At 40.0% G+C, this 21834-nt stretch overlaps 1 protein-coding gene across 1 annotated transcript in view; it reads left to right on the top strand.

The window, feature by feature from the left end:
* Window positions 1-21834, top strand: part of LOC139288256 (adhesion G protein-coupled receptor D2) — an 83837-nt gene that overhangs the window by 52017 nt on the left and 9986 nt on the right. Inside the window, exon 23 of the mRNA XM_070909532.1 lies at window positions 15837-15919. Coding sequence (XP_070765633.1) covers window positions 15837-15919 — 83 coding nt within the window. The remainder of the gene's footprint in view (window positions 1-15836; window positions 15920-21834) is intronic.

Here is a 21834-nt window from a genome sequence, read left to right as displayed (position 1 = left end):
TTTTGAAATTTTCAGTTCAGAAGTGGCAGTTTTGCCTGTGAAGGATTTTAATTTTCATTGTACAGTTTAGTACCTCAAATGCAACTAAGCCTTTTCACTGATGAATTCAATGGCGTTAAGGAGTGATGAGAGCTCATGTGTGGCGTGTGTGTATGTGTACAGTTTGTGGGTGGCAGACTAAGTAGGCTGCACCTAATTCATCCAAACATCTACTGTATGATCAAAGATGACTTGACCTCTTACATTTTTTGAGGTAATATATTTTTTTAACACTTTTTTTTCACTTGCACAAATTCCAATGTTTCTCTGCATAAACTTTTGATATGCACTCAATTGCACTACAATACAGTCTAATACAACAGCCCTTCATTAAGATTATATTTTGTTTTTTAAGTCTTTTAGAGAGGTGTTGATTCAACTTAATGGTCATTTTAGAGGCTATAGTTAGTTCGTATTGCGTTGAACTTGAATGAAGTTTTAGCCACGTTATACCTAAGTTTATCCCCCCACTGTTCCCCCATCGGCAAATCTGCAAGGCATTACTGCAAGGCACTCTGAAACAGAGAGTAGTGACTGTTGAGTGAAATCAGACATCAGAAATCTCCTGTTAAACTTAAACACTAACCAGACACCCTGGCTTCAATCTAGCTGCCTGACCCATGCTGCACTCAGCAGAGTTAAGAGTCATTTGGTTGTGGAAAAGATTGGAGACACCAGTTTCAAAGCAAGGAAAGAAAGAGGGAGAGGTCGATCCCTGGTTTCATTCTGTAATTTAAAGCTGGTCTTAGTGTCACTTGGTCTGTTGCCCTAGTTGTATATATAATATATATATATATATATATATTATATTCATAACTTGGATGTATTCATTTGAAAAAGTGATACAAAAAGAGTAAACAAAGACTGAAAAAACTATGCAGAAAGTTATATGAAAATATGTTTGCTTAAATTACAACTGTGGAATAAGGTATATCACTGACAATAACAGAAATGACTGGGCAGACAGCATTTAGGTTATGACCCCCCATTTATGGGAAAAATTCCTATGCTGATGCCTGAGATATAATGTCACCAGAATGTTTGAAGGAAAAAACAGATTACTTTTTCAGCCTTTTGAACACATTGGTCTTGTCTTGTTTTTGTCATTTTAGTTGTTACCACTTTATTTTATTCATTGACAATGAGATAGAACAATTGAATATAACTTAACACACAGTTTCTTCATCTGGTAAATACTATGTGGGTCATGCTTTATGACTGGTACAATAATGATATTCACATTTGAATAGTACATGTGCTGTGTGTTATTGCTCCTTGTTGCCGCTCTGTGCACCTCTCAGACTGTGATTTACAGCGTTTCTTTTGCAGGTGATTTGCATGGTCCTCTACACTATTACTGTCTCTTTCATTCACTCAGCGCGCAGTAGTTAAATCAGTCCCTACGTCACATTTACATGACTGCAACCTGACAAATCAAACTCGGCAGCAGAAATCATGTTTTTGATGTAACACAATTGCAGAAATAATTGATTGTCAGACGATATTATTCAGCCCATTTGTTGCCCCTCCAATCTGCTTGCGACTCGGTGCTACAACATGCAAATGCGATCGGCTCTGTGTGATTGAGTGCTGGGACTGGCTTGGCGGCCGAGTGCTCAAACAACTACTGTATGCGTATTATCATGCAGCAGGGCACACACAGGCAAACATGCCCTCTCATAACACTGTAACTAATCGTCATGACGAACCCAACTCATCGGACTATAATTATATATAGTTATACTACACGAGAGATGATATTTGCTTTCATGCTGGGCAATTTTGTGAAGAGGTGATGCAGCAGTTGACCAGTTTGTTGGAGGGCAAGTGGACAGTTTGATTATTTTTGATTAAATTACTAATTTTGTCATACAGTATCTCTAAAATATAAAATGCATCTAGACTTTAGCAAGCAGTAAGCAATACATTAAATCCGTCATTTTTGGTCAAATAGCATTTCTATAATTTTGAAAAACAAAAATTAAGCCAAACCATATCAGGACCAGTATGAGCACAGCTTTATTTTGACTGTATGCTCCACATATGGTACGATTTTGTATGTCTTCTCACCATAAAGCACAAACAACAAACAAACAGATGGGCCCCATTTTTCCTGACAATAACCACAGCATCTCTTTAGTGATAGTGGTAGCTTGCATGCACAAGGTCACCCCCTTCTTGGTAGCGGTGTGTTTGTAGGGGGGGAGTGTTTTGCTTTTGATACCTTTATGCCTTTTCCATCTTTCTGTTTACTCAAGTTGGTTGGCACAAATGTCCAAGGCAGACAGTGGGTTGTGTTGAGGGTACATGGTGAAAAATATGAACAAAGTAAAGAACATATTTGCTATGAGCATACGAGAAGGACAAGTGCATAATGAAGGAATAAAAAAGGAATAGGGGGTTAAGTGGGGGGGGGATTTGAATTGAAAGGGGAAGGGTTTGTGTGGGTGTTTGTGTATGTGCACGAGTGTTACATTCCTGATGAGATGGCCCCACACAATGGCTGAGTTGAAGGTTGCGAGCCCTTTAAAGCAGGAATAATATGCTGGGTCACCACTGTTGCTTCACATCATGTTCTGGCTTTGTTAAAGCCTCCTTCTCAATGAGCAAAGACAGCCAAGCAGTTATCTTACTTTTACGGTTCACGTTTTGAATTCAAAAGGTCATTGAGTTCTCCTGTGGTGTCTCTTATGCTTCAAACAGTGTTTGACTAGACTGTAGGTATTGTTTTATTTCTAATGAAATTTGGGTATGTCAGGCCGTCCAATTTGTGTCAGTATTTGATGCAATGGGGATGACACTCGTGTTTCTAAATGTGAGGGTTACAATAATGTAAGATTTTAGTCAGGACTTTATGTGGTGGGATTTCAATTTTAAGCGCCCACAGGTTCAGCAATACACAGACTGATTGATCACTGATTTGTCGGTTTGTCCCCCATTTTAACCTGTTTACCAGTTGACTATGATGAAGAAAAGGTACAGTATCGTGCAGTATCATGCAAGTTCATCGTTGCAAACCTGATTTCTGGTGTCATTTCCAGTTTATGTAACCCAGCTTGTAGGAACCATATGCCTGCACATTGCTGACATCTGACACCCCTTCCCCTTCCTCTTTTGCTAACATGTGTTCCTCAACATCTCTCGCAATTAGGGGCCTTGTAGATAAAGTAGTGTGGCGGTCTATTGCACGCATCTTCTGCAGATTACACACAGATCCTTCGCTGACACCACCATGGGGTTGTCTCCCCCTTACCTCCACCCACACACCACCACTTGTCATGCATGTTTAGCCCAGTTCATTGACATGCAACAGGATCCCCTGCTCCAAAAATACAAAAAAAGAAATATTCCCTTGTGTAATGACAGCATGTTTGCAGCAATTTCATCTGGGTGCTTGCTGTTGAATCAGTTTCTGTATTTGCACTTTTGTGGACCATGCACTATGAATGGGACTGTGCAATACTGATAGTCAAATGTCACAATATTTTCAATAAATTACCTCAACATCACTACATATCAAGGGAAAGTGATGATGTTTAAGGGATAAATGTTGGTGCTGTCAGATGATATTTATGCACAAAATTGGTCATTGAACGCACAGTGTTCATACAATTTATCATTTAACTGCATGAAACCTTTACCAGCAGGACAATACAAGTCATATTTATTACAATACTACAACAAAAACCTTAAATGATATGTTGTCTCATGTCAGTACCAACAGATTAATCACCATGTGCTGAGTGATTTTTGAAATATATAAAGACTGGTTTGTTGAGTAATAGTTACATACAATTGCTTGACACATTTCAGTTAAATAAAATGGAAGCAGCTGTTAGGTGACTGCTGCTTGACTTTTCCCTTTCTGTTTCCTTTCTGTATGATTTTTGCTCATTAGGATATACGTGTGTAAATCTTTTAATAAATGGTTTATGATTTCATATATGATTTGAATTGATTTGACATGATTGTCACTCAAGTGTACTAAATGCATGAATGTGTGGTCGGACGTGTATGTCTCGTCCAGAGTGTTAAGTGATGATATCCACGTACTATGTGCACCTACTGTTGTTGTAACACATTTCTGTAACATTATGAAGTACTATCCTGCTGTACTGTTTCCTCCAACCAAAAGATTACTGCTTTCCGACATAAATCAAGTGTCTGTGTGGTCTGACTGTTTGATAGTGGTATAAAACTGATTGTGTTTTATATTAGTTTCATCTGGTGTAACGGGCCACTGGAATTTGGAGACACCAAACATGCTTTCGGAAGAATATGAAGAAGAATTTGTTGAATTGACATCATATTGATAATTACCACAGCAGAATCACAGACACTAGAGGCGAGGTGTGCCTGTGTGTCTGTATGACACAGAGGTATTTGGCCTCTGAGTGGCAGCTTGTGTTCTATGTCTCTCTGATGCAAAGTGATGTGTACTAATTCTACATCTGCTCAAACCAAACAGGGCTCAAAAGTTCAGCCAAGTCCCCAAAAATATCACATCCTCACAACTTATCTTATCCTGCCCTCTCTTTTTGCATTTTGAAGTGATGGACAAATAAGTGATTATGACTTTGGGGTTTTGTGTGTGTGTGTGTGTGTGTGTGTGTGTGTGTGTGTGTGTGTGTGTGTATGTGTTTGAGTGTGGATTGAGATTTGGTTTGTTGACTTGGCTGTTTAGAGGATATGTGGCCCTGAAATGGGCTCTTGTCATGTGGGCTGAAGCTTTGAGGACTTGATTGTAGCCTTACAGTGTAAATACCCAAACAAACAGGCAATGGTCAAAATGTGCAGTCGGTTTGCCCTGTATTTACATTCCTCTTCCTCTCTCCCATTTGGTTTCTCTCACTCTCTCTCTTCCTCTTGCATCTGATTGATTTGTTAATTTGTAGTTACTCGCTAGCTTTCCTCTCTTCTTTTGTTCCCTCTCTTCCTCTGACACACACTCCTTCCATTCTCTTTATTCTCTCAGTTTGTTAACGATAAGTATAATATCTGTGGTTCCAAGTGTCATTGTTAAATTACAGAAAGGACAGGAATTAAGATTTAAATTGTCAGTTAAAGCACTTGTCTACCATTTCTCACTGTTGTTTGAAAAATCTCAAAAACATTCTTACATCATTTGAAACACTGTACACATGACTGCATTTTCTGCACTCGTACTACATTCTGGCATTTCATATTCATCACACCCATTGAAACAAATCCAAAGATGAAATATTGAGGCCATTTGGTTGTTCTTAAGTGGCTTTAAGCGCAACTGTTTATGCATATACTAGGCTTCTCGAATTTGTTTTCCACAGCTGTTCTGCATAACAACGCTACGCTATCACGCACAGGCGAAAGTCTGGTGAAGGGAATCTATTCATAATTCAAAGAAACAACAAGGCACCAGCTTTGGCGTTGTCAGATATAACAAATTGAGGAAGAAAAGAGTTGAATTTGTATCTGCTTACAGAGGTTGACTGCATTATACATACTGCAGGTGCCGCTGAGTGCGTGGTAATAGGATATATGATGGATGGCCAAGCCGCGTGGGCTCCCATTCCTCTGGGTTATTCATCTATTTATCTGCTTATTTATTTATTCCTTCACCCAGAGAGACCCTCACAAACTCAGGATTTGCCTAAGGTGCAATAGTACCTAAAAGAGCGCTGGCCAGTATGGAAATGAGGCTGCACTCTCTGACGTCTGGTAGTCCTCTGTTGAGCATGTGTCAGGTGTACTGATGTCTGTGCTGATGTTCATGGGTGGTGTTGGTGGTTTAAGGAGGCCTGCAGTTTGTTCTTCATAATTCCACTTTCAGCTAAACCAGGGAACAAAACCATGACACATTTTTTCCATAGGAGCTTCTAAGACACCACAAATGAAACTCACATTGCACAGAAATATATTGGAACATGCATGCAAACTTGTCCAGACAAATTTCAACACGTTAGAGCCAAGCTTTTGTCTCTTGAAAGATTGTTATGAGTCCTGTATGTATCCAGAGATGGTGCAGTGTTCCCCTCAGCTATCCTACTGTCTAAATAAACAAAAAAAATCAAAAAGTCTGAAAAACTTAAGATCTACATTGTTAAATGAAAGACAACGTAGTCATAAAATTGAAACCAAATCAAACTCGAAAAAACTTTTGAAAAATGTGTATGATATACTGTAATTGAAGAATATTGGATTGATACATATGATTTGTCACAGTCAGCCACCCAACATGAAACCAACTACAGGGCCTCTTGTGACCGAAGTAGCAACCACCACACCTTTGATCACACACAACCACCCACTAACTGCTTTTCATGTTTAACCCTCTCATTGCTCTCCTGTCAAGGGTGTCACTCAAGGACCTGCATGTGCCCTGGGGCAGGTCACCTCCCCTGGGCCAAACTGTCTCACAGTTTACCACTTCCCCCACACTGCCCCTCATCACAGCAAAGAGGGGACACTAGACTCTATCTTAATACAATTCTGTAAGCTACACGATACAATATTTTCATATGAAAATACATGAGCATACTTTGCTAATTTTGTCCTACCTTCTTTCCTGTCCTTCATGTGTATACTTTATATTTTCATACACACACCAATGTTTTTGCAAGTACTAAAGCATTCACCACTACTACCATCGTGCAACTGCCAACAGCACCTCTAAACCAATATCTGCACCTCCACCCCCTCCCCCAGAACATTTTTCTATCGTCCTCATCTCAACAGCCCATGGCAACGACATAGCCGGCAGCTTACGACGAAGCAAAGTGGGGAAGAGGAAGGGGGTAAGGGGGGGAGTCAGGCCGTAGATCAGGGCAGGGAGGATGGCGGCGCGACCAGGAGGTGACAGGGGAATAACATCCCTTTCTCCTCAATCGACAGGGACCATAACTCCTGCCTCTCCAGGGACAGATTGAGAAAGGCAATAGCCCAAGGGGCTGTGAAGCACGGATGCTTAGGAGAATTGAAAGTTAAAAGAAAAACGCAGTTTGCCGAGCCACTGCCACTGATTCAGCCGACAGCACTGCTCTTTGCCTCTGGAATTTTCTTATTTCTTATAAAAAAAAATTTTTTAAGACGGCAGTAGAAAGGCCCAAGTGGCATACTGTCCATATAGATTATCAAACCATAAATCTCCAGGGGTTGTCGTTTAGTATTTCTCCCATTTTTGGAGAGTTTTCTGCACTTATTGAAGTTGTCAGGAGAATGTGCGCATCTTTCTTTTTCAGTGACTTGAGGTGTTGGCCTCAGTTGGTCTACAGTATTTTTGGGTTGGAGAGGTTAATGAGATGAAAATTGTTTCTATAGAGATTATTTTTTTCTCCCTCTCCTTTCTCCTCCTTCAGTGGCACAATTGGCCAATAACACTCTGGCACTACGTTTTCACACAAGCAGTAACGGAATCTAATCTACTGCCCGACATTTGTGTTGCGTTGTATGTGGTTATCCTGATGTGGGTGGGCTATGAAAAAACGGACAGTTTTCAAATTTTACTCGTGCATTACAACCTTTAGCAGTCAGCAGGCAAACATATCACTTTATATCAAACAGGAGAAATGTCTGACTTAGGTAACTCCTAGTGGGAGAATAAAATACACAGTAATTTAGTAAAGTAAAGTAATTTCTAATACAGTCCCACCAGAGCTGTGAAGTTGAAAGAAAGCTATAACTGACTCTGAAGTCAAGGTGATAAAACCTCCAGGGGGCTCTGTTACCCAGAGTGCAGGTGTATGTCTACAGTGTTGGTGTAATGTAATACAGTTCTCTGTTTGGTTTACTTCATAACCACAAATGATAAGAACTGGAAAAAGAAGAGAGGAAATAAATGCACATTATTGTAAATTGATTACTGTATGTCATGGATGTGTGCTGTAGAAGACTTAATTTGGTGACCGGTGAGTTATAGTACATATAATTGTTTAGTAATAGCATAATGGCAAATCACACTGTTTAACTGCTTTGTGATTAAACAGTGAGTAGTGTCAGCAAAGACATCACCGCTCCTCTCTCTTCCCGTTTATATCTTGTTTGTTTCAAACTCTTTATCACTCTGCCTTCACTCTGTCTGTTGTCTCACTCCTCATTTTTCTTTTTCTGCTCCGCAACAATTCTTCTTTCTCTTTTTTCTCTTTCTTCCCTTTCCCTATCTCTCTTTCTCTTTCCCCTCCATCTCTCTATCTTTGTCCATACTCTCCGTCGCTCCTTCTACTCCTCCACAGCCACATTCCCCTGTTTGCAGTGGGTGGGAGGGGTGGGGACCAGGCGGGCAGAGGCTTTTATAGCCTGATCAATTTTACAGTGGCTTATTGAATAGCTTTTAATGCCATTCTTTATTTTCAGTTGTAACCTGCAGAGTGTCTGCCGCTCCAGGGCCGATGTAATGGCTCGCCAGAGAGAGAGACAATAAATTTTAATACATCGTCTCTGGAAAATTACACATGTTTAATCATTGATTTTTATTGGCTCATCATGATAACATTATCCCAGTGGGTGAGGGTGGGCAAAAGTGGCTCATAAAAGAAAAGAGGTTGAATTAGTTATGGCATTTTAAAGAGTGAAGTTGACAAAATGAAATGCTGGCATAACCAACTTCCTTTGTCTAATATACAGTGTATTGGTTGGCACTGTAACATTTATATACATGGGCAATTTGATGCAATAACCATTTAAACAAGTGGGACCTCCTCTAGATATGTTTCGCTTCCTGTTGCCAGTAAATCAGTGTGTCTGTTTGTTGAGACAAAAGAGAAGATTAAATGTCAACTATGACTGAAAAAGGAAAACGACTAAGTAATATTATTTAAAATGATACACAGACCAAATTCTCATATGTAGGTGATTTCTTATGTGGCTTAATCTTAAGGATTTTTGAACATAGTCTACTCTTTAATGGTCAGATATCAGGACATATTTAAATCTACCTCTACTTTCCTGAAGTCAAGTAAATGTAAGCTAAAGAAACCAACCTTCAGCGGCAAGAGATCATTGAAATGACATTCAATGTACAGCAAAGATGGTGGAGTTGATAAGAAAGGATTTTTGAAAGCCTCCAAAACCTGAAAATGTTCCACCAAATAAAATGTGTTTATGTAGTTTATTTTAAAGCATACAAATAGATGTAGAATTTATTTCCTCCAGTGTACTTTATATCTTGTTATGCACATTCTTTATCCCTTAGGAACATTTTTCTTTCTCCTCTTCCTTCCCTCTCCCCTCTCCCCTCTTTTGCTTTTGTTTCTTATCTATTAAGTCTTTGCAGTAAAAAACAGAAATAAAAAACAAAAAACAAAATCGAAATGCAGTTTGATTAAATAATGTTAATGCTAATGTATCTGAAATGCTAATCTATATCTTTAGTTTGGTCTGCTTTACTCTCTGTCACATCCGCTGTGATCTCACCTCAACAACTACAGTGCAAGAAAGGTGAAATTTGAATGTGTGTGCACCAAGATTTATCGTCTGCATATAAAAAAAATATCAGGATCATTAAGTCCAACTCTACTGCCATCAAGCTGATGAAAACTGGCAAACACACAGACTTCTTAATGCCTGGTGCGTGTGTGTGTGTGTGTGTGTGTGTATATGGGATGTGATAAGGTAGATTGACTTCTAATATAAATGGTAGAGGTGTCTACTGACATCCGTATAGCAGTGCCCTTTGTGTCCCTGCCTGGCAACCTCATTCTCTCCGTGTGTGTGTGTGTGTGTCAGAGAGGGTATGAGAGTATGTTTCTGTGATCTTGTGTGTTTGCACATACTGTATTAAAGCTGGAAAGTGTGTGTGTGCGATTTTGTGAGTGTAAGACGATGAGTTTGAGTAAGTGAGGAGCAAGTCAGTGGACCCTCCTACATGTGTGTGTATACACAAATTTCTCTCTCTCTCTCTCACACACACACACACACACACCACACATAGAATGCACACACTGGGGCAGGTTAGCCCTCCTCCACACTGGCACTGCTCCGCTGAAGGTGAAAGAAGTGCTCACTTGAGCTCATTGAAAAGTAGATGTGACAGTAAATTTTTCAGGCCCTTGTGAGATGGGAGATCTTGTTATAGCAGTCAGGATGGGGGTCAGGGCAGTGGCTGCTTGATGATTGAGGAAAAGAGAAGTAAATTCATTCTGCTTCGGGCACTTTGTCAAGTGCCAGTAGCTTACTGTTGAGAGCCACTCACCCATCACCGTGTTACGGCCCCAGAGGTCACCTCCACCGCCATAAATCTGCCTCGCCTGCTAAACCTACTGCCTTCCCTGGCTGAACACGAGCAGGGAGAGGGGCTACAGCTGCTGCTGCTGCTGCTCCTCATAGTCACTCAAATGAAAAAAAGACAGAGCAGAGAATATAGATTCTCCTTTTGATGCTGCTGATGGTGTAAAAGCAGGACACTGGGTGTGCTGTGCCACAGGGGAGATGTGTACGTTTGGACTAATGGTTGTGTGTGAAAGGATGGATGGATTGCATATTTGTAGGGTGTGTTACAATAGCTGCTTGCATGTGTTCGCATTTACATTTTGTCATACAGTGTGTTTGTGTGTTTAGAGGTGGTAGAGGTTTTTGCAGCTTTTCTATGTAAATCCAAGGCAGTGTGTTTAAGTCTTTAAGTAAAATTATGATGATTTAAAAACAGAGAATTGTGCACAAACATCATGGGGCCAAGGCAAAATGTAACAAGAGCAGGCTGATATTGCAAACTCAACACTTTTTGTAGTTGCTTTTCACATGCTGAGACAGAGAAATAACTAAAACTAATAACCATCTACCATTGTGATTCCTGCAAGAATATTGAAAAATTAAACTCTGCATGAATGCAAAAGGTCGTCATGATAGTAATTAATAAATAAATCAGCCTCTTAGTGTGTTCAAATAATGTAGTTACACAAAAGAAAAAAGAAATGTTTATTGCTCTAATACACATGGCATAGTAGTGCCATATTTTTTTAAACGGTGCAGATTTAATTTTGGGCTGAAGTCCACCAACACTGGTTGATGTTGAGCCACTTTTTTGTCTGATTAAATGTAAGATTGGTGGTTAGAAGATTACCTCAGCTGTCTTTCTTTTTTTTAGTTTAGCACTGCCAATGTACTCTCTAGACCTCATCTGAAGTAGTTCCAAAATACAAAGGAAGCACAAATCTACTTTTTATACTTAATGGGGACCAAAAAAAAGAAAACAAATCTTATATCACAACTGTTCAGTGAAAAACTAAATAGGTTTTTTAAAACATCAGGGCTCAGGCATGAACCCTTTATAGTGAGTTCTGCCTCAAGAAGTCTTTTTGGGTCACTTTGGCTGCAGCATTTAGAATCCCAAAGGTTCAGTGAGTGTGGGTTTCTATGCTTAACCCCGTATTCTTTCATAGATTCAGACCAAAACAGACACCAACCATACATGTAACCATAGGGGATCCTGTTCTGTCTTTATCTAAATTGATAATTGGTATATCATGAAATTATTGATATATTTTGCCATATGTTAACATTTTTCTAGGATGGTGGTAGAGGACTGAAGTCAGAAGAAGGAAAAAGGATCTGGATCTGGTGTGGGTGTCTGTGTTTATATATGTGTGTGTATGAGTGTGTTGTTTTTTTGTACACATGCTTGTCCACATGTGTACAGATTGTGAGTGATAGTCTTCTTTTTGAAGTGTGTCATCGTGCACCATAATTACACCTGCCCGAACTATGTGTGTGCACATGTATTCAACTACCCATGAGTACGTGTGTGCGTGTTTTGCATGTGTTCGCACACGCCTTTCAAGCTTGTAGTGTACGAGCGCCAGCCTGCTTTCAATATAGCCTCTTATTAGGTGGTGATTATCCTGCCTGCATCTGGCTTCTTTCAGCATTTGACTGGAAGTTGGAGAGGCCAGGGGCACCCTGGGAAGAAAGGAGTGAAAACTTCCTGAACCCAGCTTTCACCCCCCACCCCTCAACTCTAGTGTACCCATCAACCTCTGAAGGAACCACCTTATATTTACACTGGTGTTTTTTCCTATAAACAATAGGAAATTCTGAATTGGGCGGTGAAACGTGTAGGTGGTGCTCAAACCATGTTTGCATACAAGGGTGCATGATGAAGGCCAGTAAAAGTATTGTAGAAGTTACCTTCCAATTAAGTTCTGCCTGTTCTACAATTGCACTCACTGTATCATGTGTCTGTCCTGAATTAACCCTGGAAATAATGGTCAACACTTGTGAAGGCCCGGTTCACAACTATCCAGCATTTGTACAGCAGAAAATTCTCTAAATGTTTTATCTTGCTAGTTAACTGTTTACAGACATTTCACTGTATCTTCTCATGGCTGAAAAATGCTGTTAAATTGTATTTGTTCCAAAGAGAGACTGGATGAAACCACAAGTATCTCAGCAACCATCATACACAATGGCGGCATTCGTGTGGGGTCATTGTATTTACATAGTAGTGGGGAAATATTAATGACTTTCCTCTAATACTACATGCTGAAATCTCTGACTGTATTGAGGTGAAAAGGTGAACAATCAGCTTCTCGCAAGAAATATAATTACCCTAAAAACACAGTTGATAAGCATTACCTTTTGGCAGTAATCCTTAGCCTGCCCCTTCGACACACACAAACTCACAATTTCCTGTTCCCCTACTTCTACTACTATACTGACATAGCACCAGTATAAGATGAAGATTGCATGATCTAAAAATACTCTGTGAAGCAGAAAAGGGACAAGGAATAGAAAGAAAAAGGAGAAGAAATAGATAGTAGACAGGGAGAAAACAGTGTGGCAGGATCCCGAGGGCCTGGCTGGGGACTTTGTAAGAGCCCATACATCAGCTGTCACCCGATGGGCTTCCAAAGAGGCACAACAGAGAAACACAATAGACTGGACAGATGGTCCCAAACAAACTGCAGTGGGTTTGATGCTATTAAAAGCTGTTTACCTCATGCCAGACGCCAGCAAATGTAGTGGATGCATTTTGTGATCATTTTGGAATGACTGAATGTGTGTGTATGTGTGTTTGACTACCAGCTTCTTTTTTTTTTTTTTGGTAAACCCTCTGGTGTGTTTTTAGCCACCAAATGACCATTCGTAGCTTGAGTGAGATGTGTGTGTGTGTGTGTGTGTGTGTGTGTAGTTTTCTTATAATTAAGGTATAATCAAAGACAACACGTGATGGTGAAACACAACCGGAATGATCATTGATTTGCACACAGTGGATACCAGCCAACTCCATAGGCCAGGACAAACTTTTGGCAGATAACCAATAACCAGACAAATATAAAACAGACCCCCCTCTTTTTCTGTTACTCCCTCCCTCCTATCCTCTCCCCTTCATCTGCTCTCCTAAAGAGCGGCTCTGACACCTCAGAATGATGAACTCCTTCAATGCACTGACCTTTCTCCTTCGGACTAGTCACCCGCCCTCCTGCCCTCGTCCATGTAGATGAGACAGAGACAGATGAAGATATTTTGCAATGTGTGTGCATGTGTGGGTGTCAGTGAGGATGGTGGGCGGGGGTGTCATACAGTGACACAGTGAAATTAGTTTTGGTGTTGGTGGATGGCGGCCGACCCACCTTCAGATCAGCAGTCAACCAGGGAGATTAATCCAGACACAGGAGAGAGAGACAGGCAGGTAGACAGACAGATGGGGTGGATGGGTTCATGACAATGATATACCTACTGAGATTGTGTCCATATATCTATGTGTGTAACTTTCAGGTTTAACATACAGATTGTTGTACTGCTGGGAACATGAATAATGTAAAGACCAAGTTTCTTTACCATGACATGTAAAGATTTAACCAAAGCCAAAATTTAGCACAGTTCCTGAACTCTGAATCATTAACCATTTTATGAAGGTTTGGTGTTTCTCTAATGGATGATTTCCCTGGCTGCTAAAACAATCAGCCCAATCCAGTGCAAATGGGACATTACCAAGCTGTGTCAGACATATCAGGACACTCTGCAGTCAACAGTTTAATCAATCTTTGTTATTGCTTATAATTAATCTGCATGTAACTATAGAGTAAATACAAATGTCCATGATCTCATTCTAATTCTGAGTTTATCATATATTAGCAGTCACAGCCAAATGACGCCAGCTAACTCTGCTGGCTGGCTAACATAGCAGCTAATATTTCAATCCTCCTTCTGTATTAAATGCCCTATTCCCCCTCACATTATCACAAGGCATGTATAGTTCTATCTAATAAATGTGCTTGTTAGGTTGCAAATATTGTTCAGTGAGCAAGTCAGAATTTTAAACTCAGTTTGATCGATAACACACTAGCTAGTCAAGCAGGAGTAGTCTTCAACACGATTGATGCAATTTGTGTCAAACTTTGCACCCAAAATTCTCAGACATCATATACAAACAGATGAAATCAGCAATCAGTGGTACCTCTGTGTCCATTGTGAATACATTTCCATAAATCAGCTTACTAGCTATGGAATTACTTAGCTATAATTGTGCCTTATAGTAGTCTATCTATAAGGCATGTTGTAGCATTGTTATAATTTAAATATCGTCTGTTTCATGGTGTCTTGTGTGTTTTTAGTTTTTGGTATGTACATTGGTTGAGCAGAAATATGTAATACGATGCAAATGTAAGTGTTACAGAAATGTTTGTCGTTGATTATGTTGCTAGCAAGGTCGCATTGTGATTAGAGATATTACCCCATTGGACCCAAGCAGTAACTACTGATGGTGTCCATCAACAGTCATCTGGCCTTTTGAAGTGTCCTTGAACAACCTTTGCAGTACCTGCTCAATCATTGTAAAATAATCCAGATTAGAGCATCAACTAAGTGCCTGAAAAGTGTCAGACATTGATGAATATGGTATCATTAGCTACGCTTGTCTTGCCTTTGTTTTCTGCTTTAATTGGCTCCAATTTATAATCCTCCACCTTTGGGCCATCCTTTGTAATTCTGTCTTGTTTCCTTCTATAATTGGTTCAGATCTTACAGGTCACATAGAGGGGAGAAATCCATGGATCATATTTATTCTATTTAACTTGACTCATGGTTCACATGGACACTAAAGTACCTTTGTTTTGTTAGTTATTTAAATAATTTTGCTCAGTTTCTGCCATTTGGAGTAACTGACACCTACACAATTCTTGGTTGGATTGTCTATGTTCATATTTTGAGGTACTGAATGATTAGCTCAATGTAATCTTGTTTTCAAGATGGATCCTGAAAAAGGATTTTTTTGAAGAGAACTCTTAATTTTTAGTTAATGCTTCAATGACAGATGATATACCATAGGAACAGAAGAATGATACAAAGTTTTTAATTAACTAAAACTAGCACTTCCCTTGCTTACTTCCTGGAACTTAAAGTACAACATTGTAGTACTAAGGTGTGCTCCGTTTCTAGGTGATGATTTTGAAATTAAAAAAAGAATATTAGCAATTTCACAGCATGTGTATTTGTGGGGGCATACAGCACATGCAAATGAATCAGCAAGACCTTATCTAGCCTCTGTTGAATGTTGCTCTTGGATGGCCCCTGTATCATGACTCAGTTCAAATAAGAAATAGAAAAATTATCGCCACAGTGCTATATTAGGTTATTTCAGGGAAATATTTGGGTTGAAAATTTAGCATGAAATTCTGCCATGTCTTATTATCTTCAAATGTGTAAATAATGGTCTTTCATATGTTATTATTCATTGCAACATGACTTTAAGATACCCCTGCTCACTTACTTGCTCCAAGCACGTGTCCTTGTGTGTGTGCATGTCTGTATTCGGTTACTTTTCAGTGGAGCTGAAGACTATTGGCAGACCTAAGAGTGTGTGTGTGTGTGTTTGTGTCTGTCTTCAGGTCAGCTGTCCATTCCTTGTGTTCCAGAGAGACCAGAAAATCCCTTGTGCCAAACCTCCAAAGGCACTCATCTGCATGGAAAGGTAACTGACTCTGCGCACGCACACACGCACACACACACACACACACACACACACACACACACACACACACACACACGTACACAGCAGGGTGTATCAGTCATTCCAGTGGGATTTTGAGCTTTGGGTAACAGGGCAGTTCAGGGGGTCAACAGTGGCATTTGATCTTTGACCTTAGGACAGAAACAGACTCAGTCAGGGGCTGAGCGATTACTATGTTGGGTTAACACGTTAAAGTTAATACAGTTCAGTTTGATTCACCATTAAAGCAAAGCATATTAGCCTTATAAAAAATATATTTTTGAATGAATTAAAAATATGTAGCCATACACTTCTTCACACTTTCGTATTAAGTAAAGTAAAATAAAATGTGAGTTTTGCCTGCCGTCACATTCCTGCATTTCCTGTTTCACAATGATGACTGGCATTAACAGGCAAATCAAACTCATTCAGTTTAGTCTTCTTTTTACCCATTTCATTTGAATTTGATATTGTTAGATAATATAAATAATATTGGAATTATTTAGTCAGTTTGGTAATTTCTTTTCAATTATTTTTCAATTACTTTTCAATTATTAAACAATCAACATCAGGTGACATTTTCTTCATCTCTTATATAAACAAAACTACTTACAGGGCTTAGCAGAGGTCCCTGTCTTTCTCCCACCCACTCTCTCTCTCTCTCACACACACACACACTCTAACATGCAGCTCACCAAGGCTTGCCTGACTGCCTCTCCACTGAAATAAATTGAAGCCTCCAACTCCCTGATCAGACTCTCTGCATATCCTCGTCCCCCTGGTGGCCAGCATTAGAACCACATCACATATCAGCACGTACAGTATGTCCTTTAACAAGTTACTTTCATTTAAGTGTTTTGGTCCCAAGTTGTAGAAAACAGTTACATTATGTTGTTAATGAATAAACTTCATAATGTAGGATGTTGATGAAATAACTATTAGTAAGAGAGAGCACTTTATATGAATTACATTTGCTTTGAGAAGATATACTTTGCACATGGTGTCTTTGCCTTTGTTTACCCAGGAAAGAGTCAACTGAGCATCCTTTGTGCTTCAAATTCATACACTAAGAGCTTAAGTACCTTGATCAAGGGCACATGAGTGGTTATTCTTAACGGAGGTGAGAGTGTTAATCACTTTACCTGTCACATTTTTGCAGTTGATCTAGTGATTGAAGCCGACCATAAGCCCACTTCTGGAAACCTCCAGTCAAGTCCTGTTTTTTTGCTACCAAGACTACTGGTATTCTGCTTCATAGAGTAGTTAAATTAATTATGTGGCACGGTGTGTGTATGCTGGACAAAGATGAACACCTGTAGTTTACTGTTAATATTTGTATAGTGTTCACGTTCATTTAATGTCAATGTGGGTTTGAGAATAGATACTCAACTTATCATTTAGGATCTTTGATTTAACGAGCTCTTTTAATTTATTTTTTCTATCCTCAAGTAAACATTCTGAGCTCCAAATTGTAAGTGAAAGTGGGATAAATGTCATGAGTTCAAGATTGAAAACCACTGCTCATGTGTACCTTCACCCCCTTGATAACAAAGGAAATTATTCTAAATATTATTAAGAAAAAAAGACAGAACAATTTACTCAATAAATAACAACCTTTGAATCTAAAACAAGAGGCTTTATCTAAACAAAAAAAGCAGATTTCGCATTTTTGCTTTTTGACAAATAGAAACAGACCTTTTCTGCATTCCACTTTCTCTTTCTCTCTGCCCCTTTCACCCTTGACGAACTGCTACCACACAACAACTTCCAACTGTCCTACCTCCGATGTGATCGAAGCTGACTTTGCTCTCCACCCAGCTTTGTTTTTCTTCGCAGCCGTTGGGTGGTCCGTGTCTCTCGCTCCCTCTCTCTTTCACTCTATCTCCCTCTCTCTCACTCATTGTCAAGTTCACAGCGTCTGTTTCTCTTTGAGCGCTACGGGACCCAGGCATGGTCCGAAACTCAATACCAGAGTATACACAATTAAGTTCACACCAGAGGTTATTGGGTGGAAGTGTGGTCTCATTCCACAAAATGTGCGAGTCAGTCAAAGGATAGGAGGGTGTGACTATTTATGTGTGGCTGGTTAGTTGGTCAAGGTTAACTAAATGATGGGAGGTGGAGATGGTGTGTGCGGTCCTCTGGTTTCAGCAAAGGCAGGAGTCAGAGACTCTGTACTGGTTGGCTGTTGCCATTGGAGACTTTGCCTTGACAGGTTGTTCTGTCCAATCGCAATCAAAGATAAGGTTTTAGTAAGTGTGGTGATTGTTTTCAGCTGTGTTCAATTAATGCTGTGATTTTGTGATGCTAAATTGTTGTCAGGCATTTTGTGCTTTATGCAAAGTTGATGTACTTTAGCTTTTCTCCTGCTGCAATGTTCATTCATCCATGAGTAATGCAGCAGCACCAGGCTGCAGTCTTTTAATAAATATGACAGATGTCCTGAGCTTAAGTTTGTTTGTATAGACTCTGGGATACCTTGTGTTTCCATGTCTGTTGCATAAAACAGAAAAACAATATTCCTGCTTTTGCCCTGCTAAACTCACCCCAGTTGACCTTTCCACCCTGTTGAGTGTTTCAGTGTTGGACCAGTTAGCCATAGCTCCCTCTGAGTACCATTCACACGCGATTGGGAGTCCCATGACAGGCCAGCTGGAACCTTCAGTCCACCCCTCCAAACACACATACAGACACAAATCCTCCATGGAGCCACCACTGGCCAGCCAGCCTGTCAGTCATTCAATGGGAGGGTTATGAATGTGTGTGTGTGTGTGTGTGTGTGTGTGTGTGTGTGTGTGCGTGCGTGCGTGCGTGCGTGTCGGGGTTGTTGTTGGGGCTTCCTGTTTTGGCCTGAGTGCTTCAGTCCTTCCTGGCAGAGGGACTGCTGGTGTCATGTCTGTCAGCTATGGGGCTAGCAAGACACATAAAATATAGACCAGGGTTAAACTGATATGGGAATTTTGCAGCTGATATCTGATGCTTTTTTAAAAAAAAATCATTTTTCATGTCAAAAATCTTATTATTGTTCTTATCATATTCCTGAAAATATGGAAAATCCTCTAGAACACCATGTAGAAATGAGCATGGGACTGAAAAGCTCTCCTTAGAAATCCAGACTAATGAAATTTATTTTAGGTAGGTTAGCAGCTCTTAGAACTAGGCTGAGGTAAGTTTTATTATATATTTCTCTTTGACTGTTGATTAAAACCCCATACCACACTGGAGTGATTTCTCTGGACAAACAATAAAACCAAATTGCTCTACCTGTGGCCAGCAAGGAATTTCCATCATATCAGAGGTGGACAAAACCAACTTGCTATTTTCCATATTTTAGAAAAAAGTTAATAGCGGTGAACACCTACACTCTGTCAGATCAGTCTGTCATTGACTTTCAGGTGTCACTCACAAACCCAAACACGCAAACACACTGGACTTATTAACAACAGTGAAACAACAATAATATTACAGCATCGACACATACATGGGATGTGATGTCACTGCTTTATAGTAGACCAAAACACTGACTGTACTCTTTCCACTGCAGCTCTCGCACATACAAATGCACATAAACGTATGCACAATGTATGCCTCTCTCTCACACACACACACACACACACTCAGGCCTCTTCGTGAGAGGTGGGTATGTCTTGGGGGAGAGCACCAGTCATGTTCCATTAATCCAAAGCAACCAGTGGTGATTGATCAATTAGCCCTGCTTAAAGCTGGAGCTCAGGCTGATCAATAGCACTGATCACCAGCCAAAGGTTTTTCATTAAGACCTGCTGCTCTGCATGAGTAGATCCCATTAGCATAGACCAAATGGGCTGTGAGGACTGCAAATAGTGAAGTGAAAACACACTCACACACACACAGGCCACATAGCTTTGCGTTCTATCAATGTATATGTATGGGTGAAGGACAAAGGAATATATAAAATCACATTATTGTAGTTTGTGTCATCTACTACTTTGTGTCAAACTACCATGTGATCATACACATTTCTGTTGTCTTTTAAAGCCATATGCAGTTAATTAAAGGACATCCATTCTGTTATATGTAGAAAGGTGTAACATTTCTTGCAGGACTACGGTACTAAATTCTATTGGATTATACAGTTATTGTGTCCACTCGCTTTATGTAACAAAAGTAATGCGATTTAAATTAATTTTTGAATTAATTTTGACACTCTAGGGTTGAAATTTTGTGTTGTAAGTATTTCAATCAGTGCCTGATAATGAGGTGTTCCACAAAAGATTACCTCTAGCATTATGAACCCCTATTTTTACAAAACTGTGGAGTTATCTGGTATTTTAAAAAGTGATTTCAAACTGGTAAAATATTTAATGGTGAAAACATTTGCCTTATTGTGTGATTTATACAGCGAAGACTTGAATTGTTTAAAAAGCATTTTTAGAAACAACTGAATCCCTTCAAAACAGGGTCTGTGTATTAATAGCAGACCTACTTACTACTTACACTTAAGTAGTGACCATAATGTACAACAGAACTCATAAGACACTTAAAGCAAACTCTTCTTTCATACTTTCTTATTCATTGTAGGATGTTCTGGATAAGAATGGCCGGAAAAGTAATGTCTCAAAATACAAACATATATGAGTCACATTGCCTCCAAAAAGTCTTTATAGTACCATGATGAGCATGTCTGGTTGTATTTCTCCATTCAGCCAACTCATTGTCAGCCTTTTTGTTAGTTACCTGAAAAACAGCGGATGTTGCTGCCACACAGCGGTCTTTCTGATCCACGACCCCATCAAACCCAGGGGATCATCTGTGGCTTAAAATACAAAAACACCAGCCAGCTACCACTGACAAACTCACCTTTCTCACCCTTTCCTAACCCTCAGTGGGGCTGAGAGCCATTGTTTCACTTAAACAATCCTCATTGAATTAAAAACTGGCTGCATGCTTTGTTCAGTGAGGCCGATGCGTACTGCTGTCATGGGTCCTATCGTTAATGTGCCATCACTGCACCTCACATCCTTCGCAGACACAGGCAGCGCTGAGCTTATTTCCTCCATCTGTAGGTGAATGTGTGCACACATATGCATCTATGTGTGTGAGAGAGAGAGAGAGACTAACATTGTACAAGTGTGGTGGCAGATGGGGCAAATGAGTAAGAGAGGAGGTTGGAGGGTGGGTCATTGTGTGTGTGTGTGTGTGTGTGTGTGTGTGTGTGTGTGTGTGATAGTCAGCATTAAATCGTTCAACAGAGAAGAGAGCAGATAAGCATTGTGGCGTGAGGTGCTTTGGTCACTGGTGGAAACCACACAGAGACCTGGTGACATGCACGCACCCACACAGTAAGTCATTTCTCTATACAGAAAAGGGCTATCTAAAATCTATATCTAATCAACCTATCTATATCCTGTAGTCACAGGATGCTTCTTTCTTTTTCAATCAAACATCACCTCATTTTAGTTCTTTGCCAAGCCAAACCGTTCCCTTTTGAACGTTAATTAGTATTTCTTGTTAAATATCTGTATGATTCCATGTGACTTTGGATGACAGGGTGGCCTAATGGTTTGATTAATGTAATGTCATAGGATTCAATCTCCTCACCACAAAGACAGTCTGGCAAGAAAACCTCTTTAAATGTCCGTGACCATGACACCACAGACCTTAGCCGCTCACTTTTTAAGGTTAAGGTTTGGGTAAAGGTTATGGATAGAGAGGGAATGTCTTCAAGAGGAGATGCCCATGGTAACACAACACGAGTGTGTGTGTGTGTGTGTGTGTGTGTGTGTGTGTGTGTGTGTGTGTGTGCTTGTATCTCTGTGTGTTTTAGTGGAAAGGAAGGGAGTTGGTCGTCGAGATACTGAGGCAGACAGGAAGAGATCATGCCGGTGTTACCATGAGCTGGGGTTGAGTCCTCTGGC

This window comes from Enoplosus armatus, chromosome 7 (assembly GCF_043641665.1).
Source record: "Enoplosus armatus isolate fEnoArm2 chromosome 7, fEnoArm2.hap1, whole genome shotgun sequence".
Classification (NCBI taxonomy): Eukaryota; Metazoa; Chordata; class Actinopteri; order Centrarchiformes; family Enoplosidae; genus Enoplosus; species Enoplosus armatus.
This window is presented reverse-complemented; position numbering and strand designations above follow the sequence as displayed.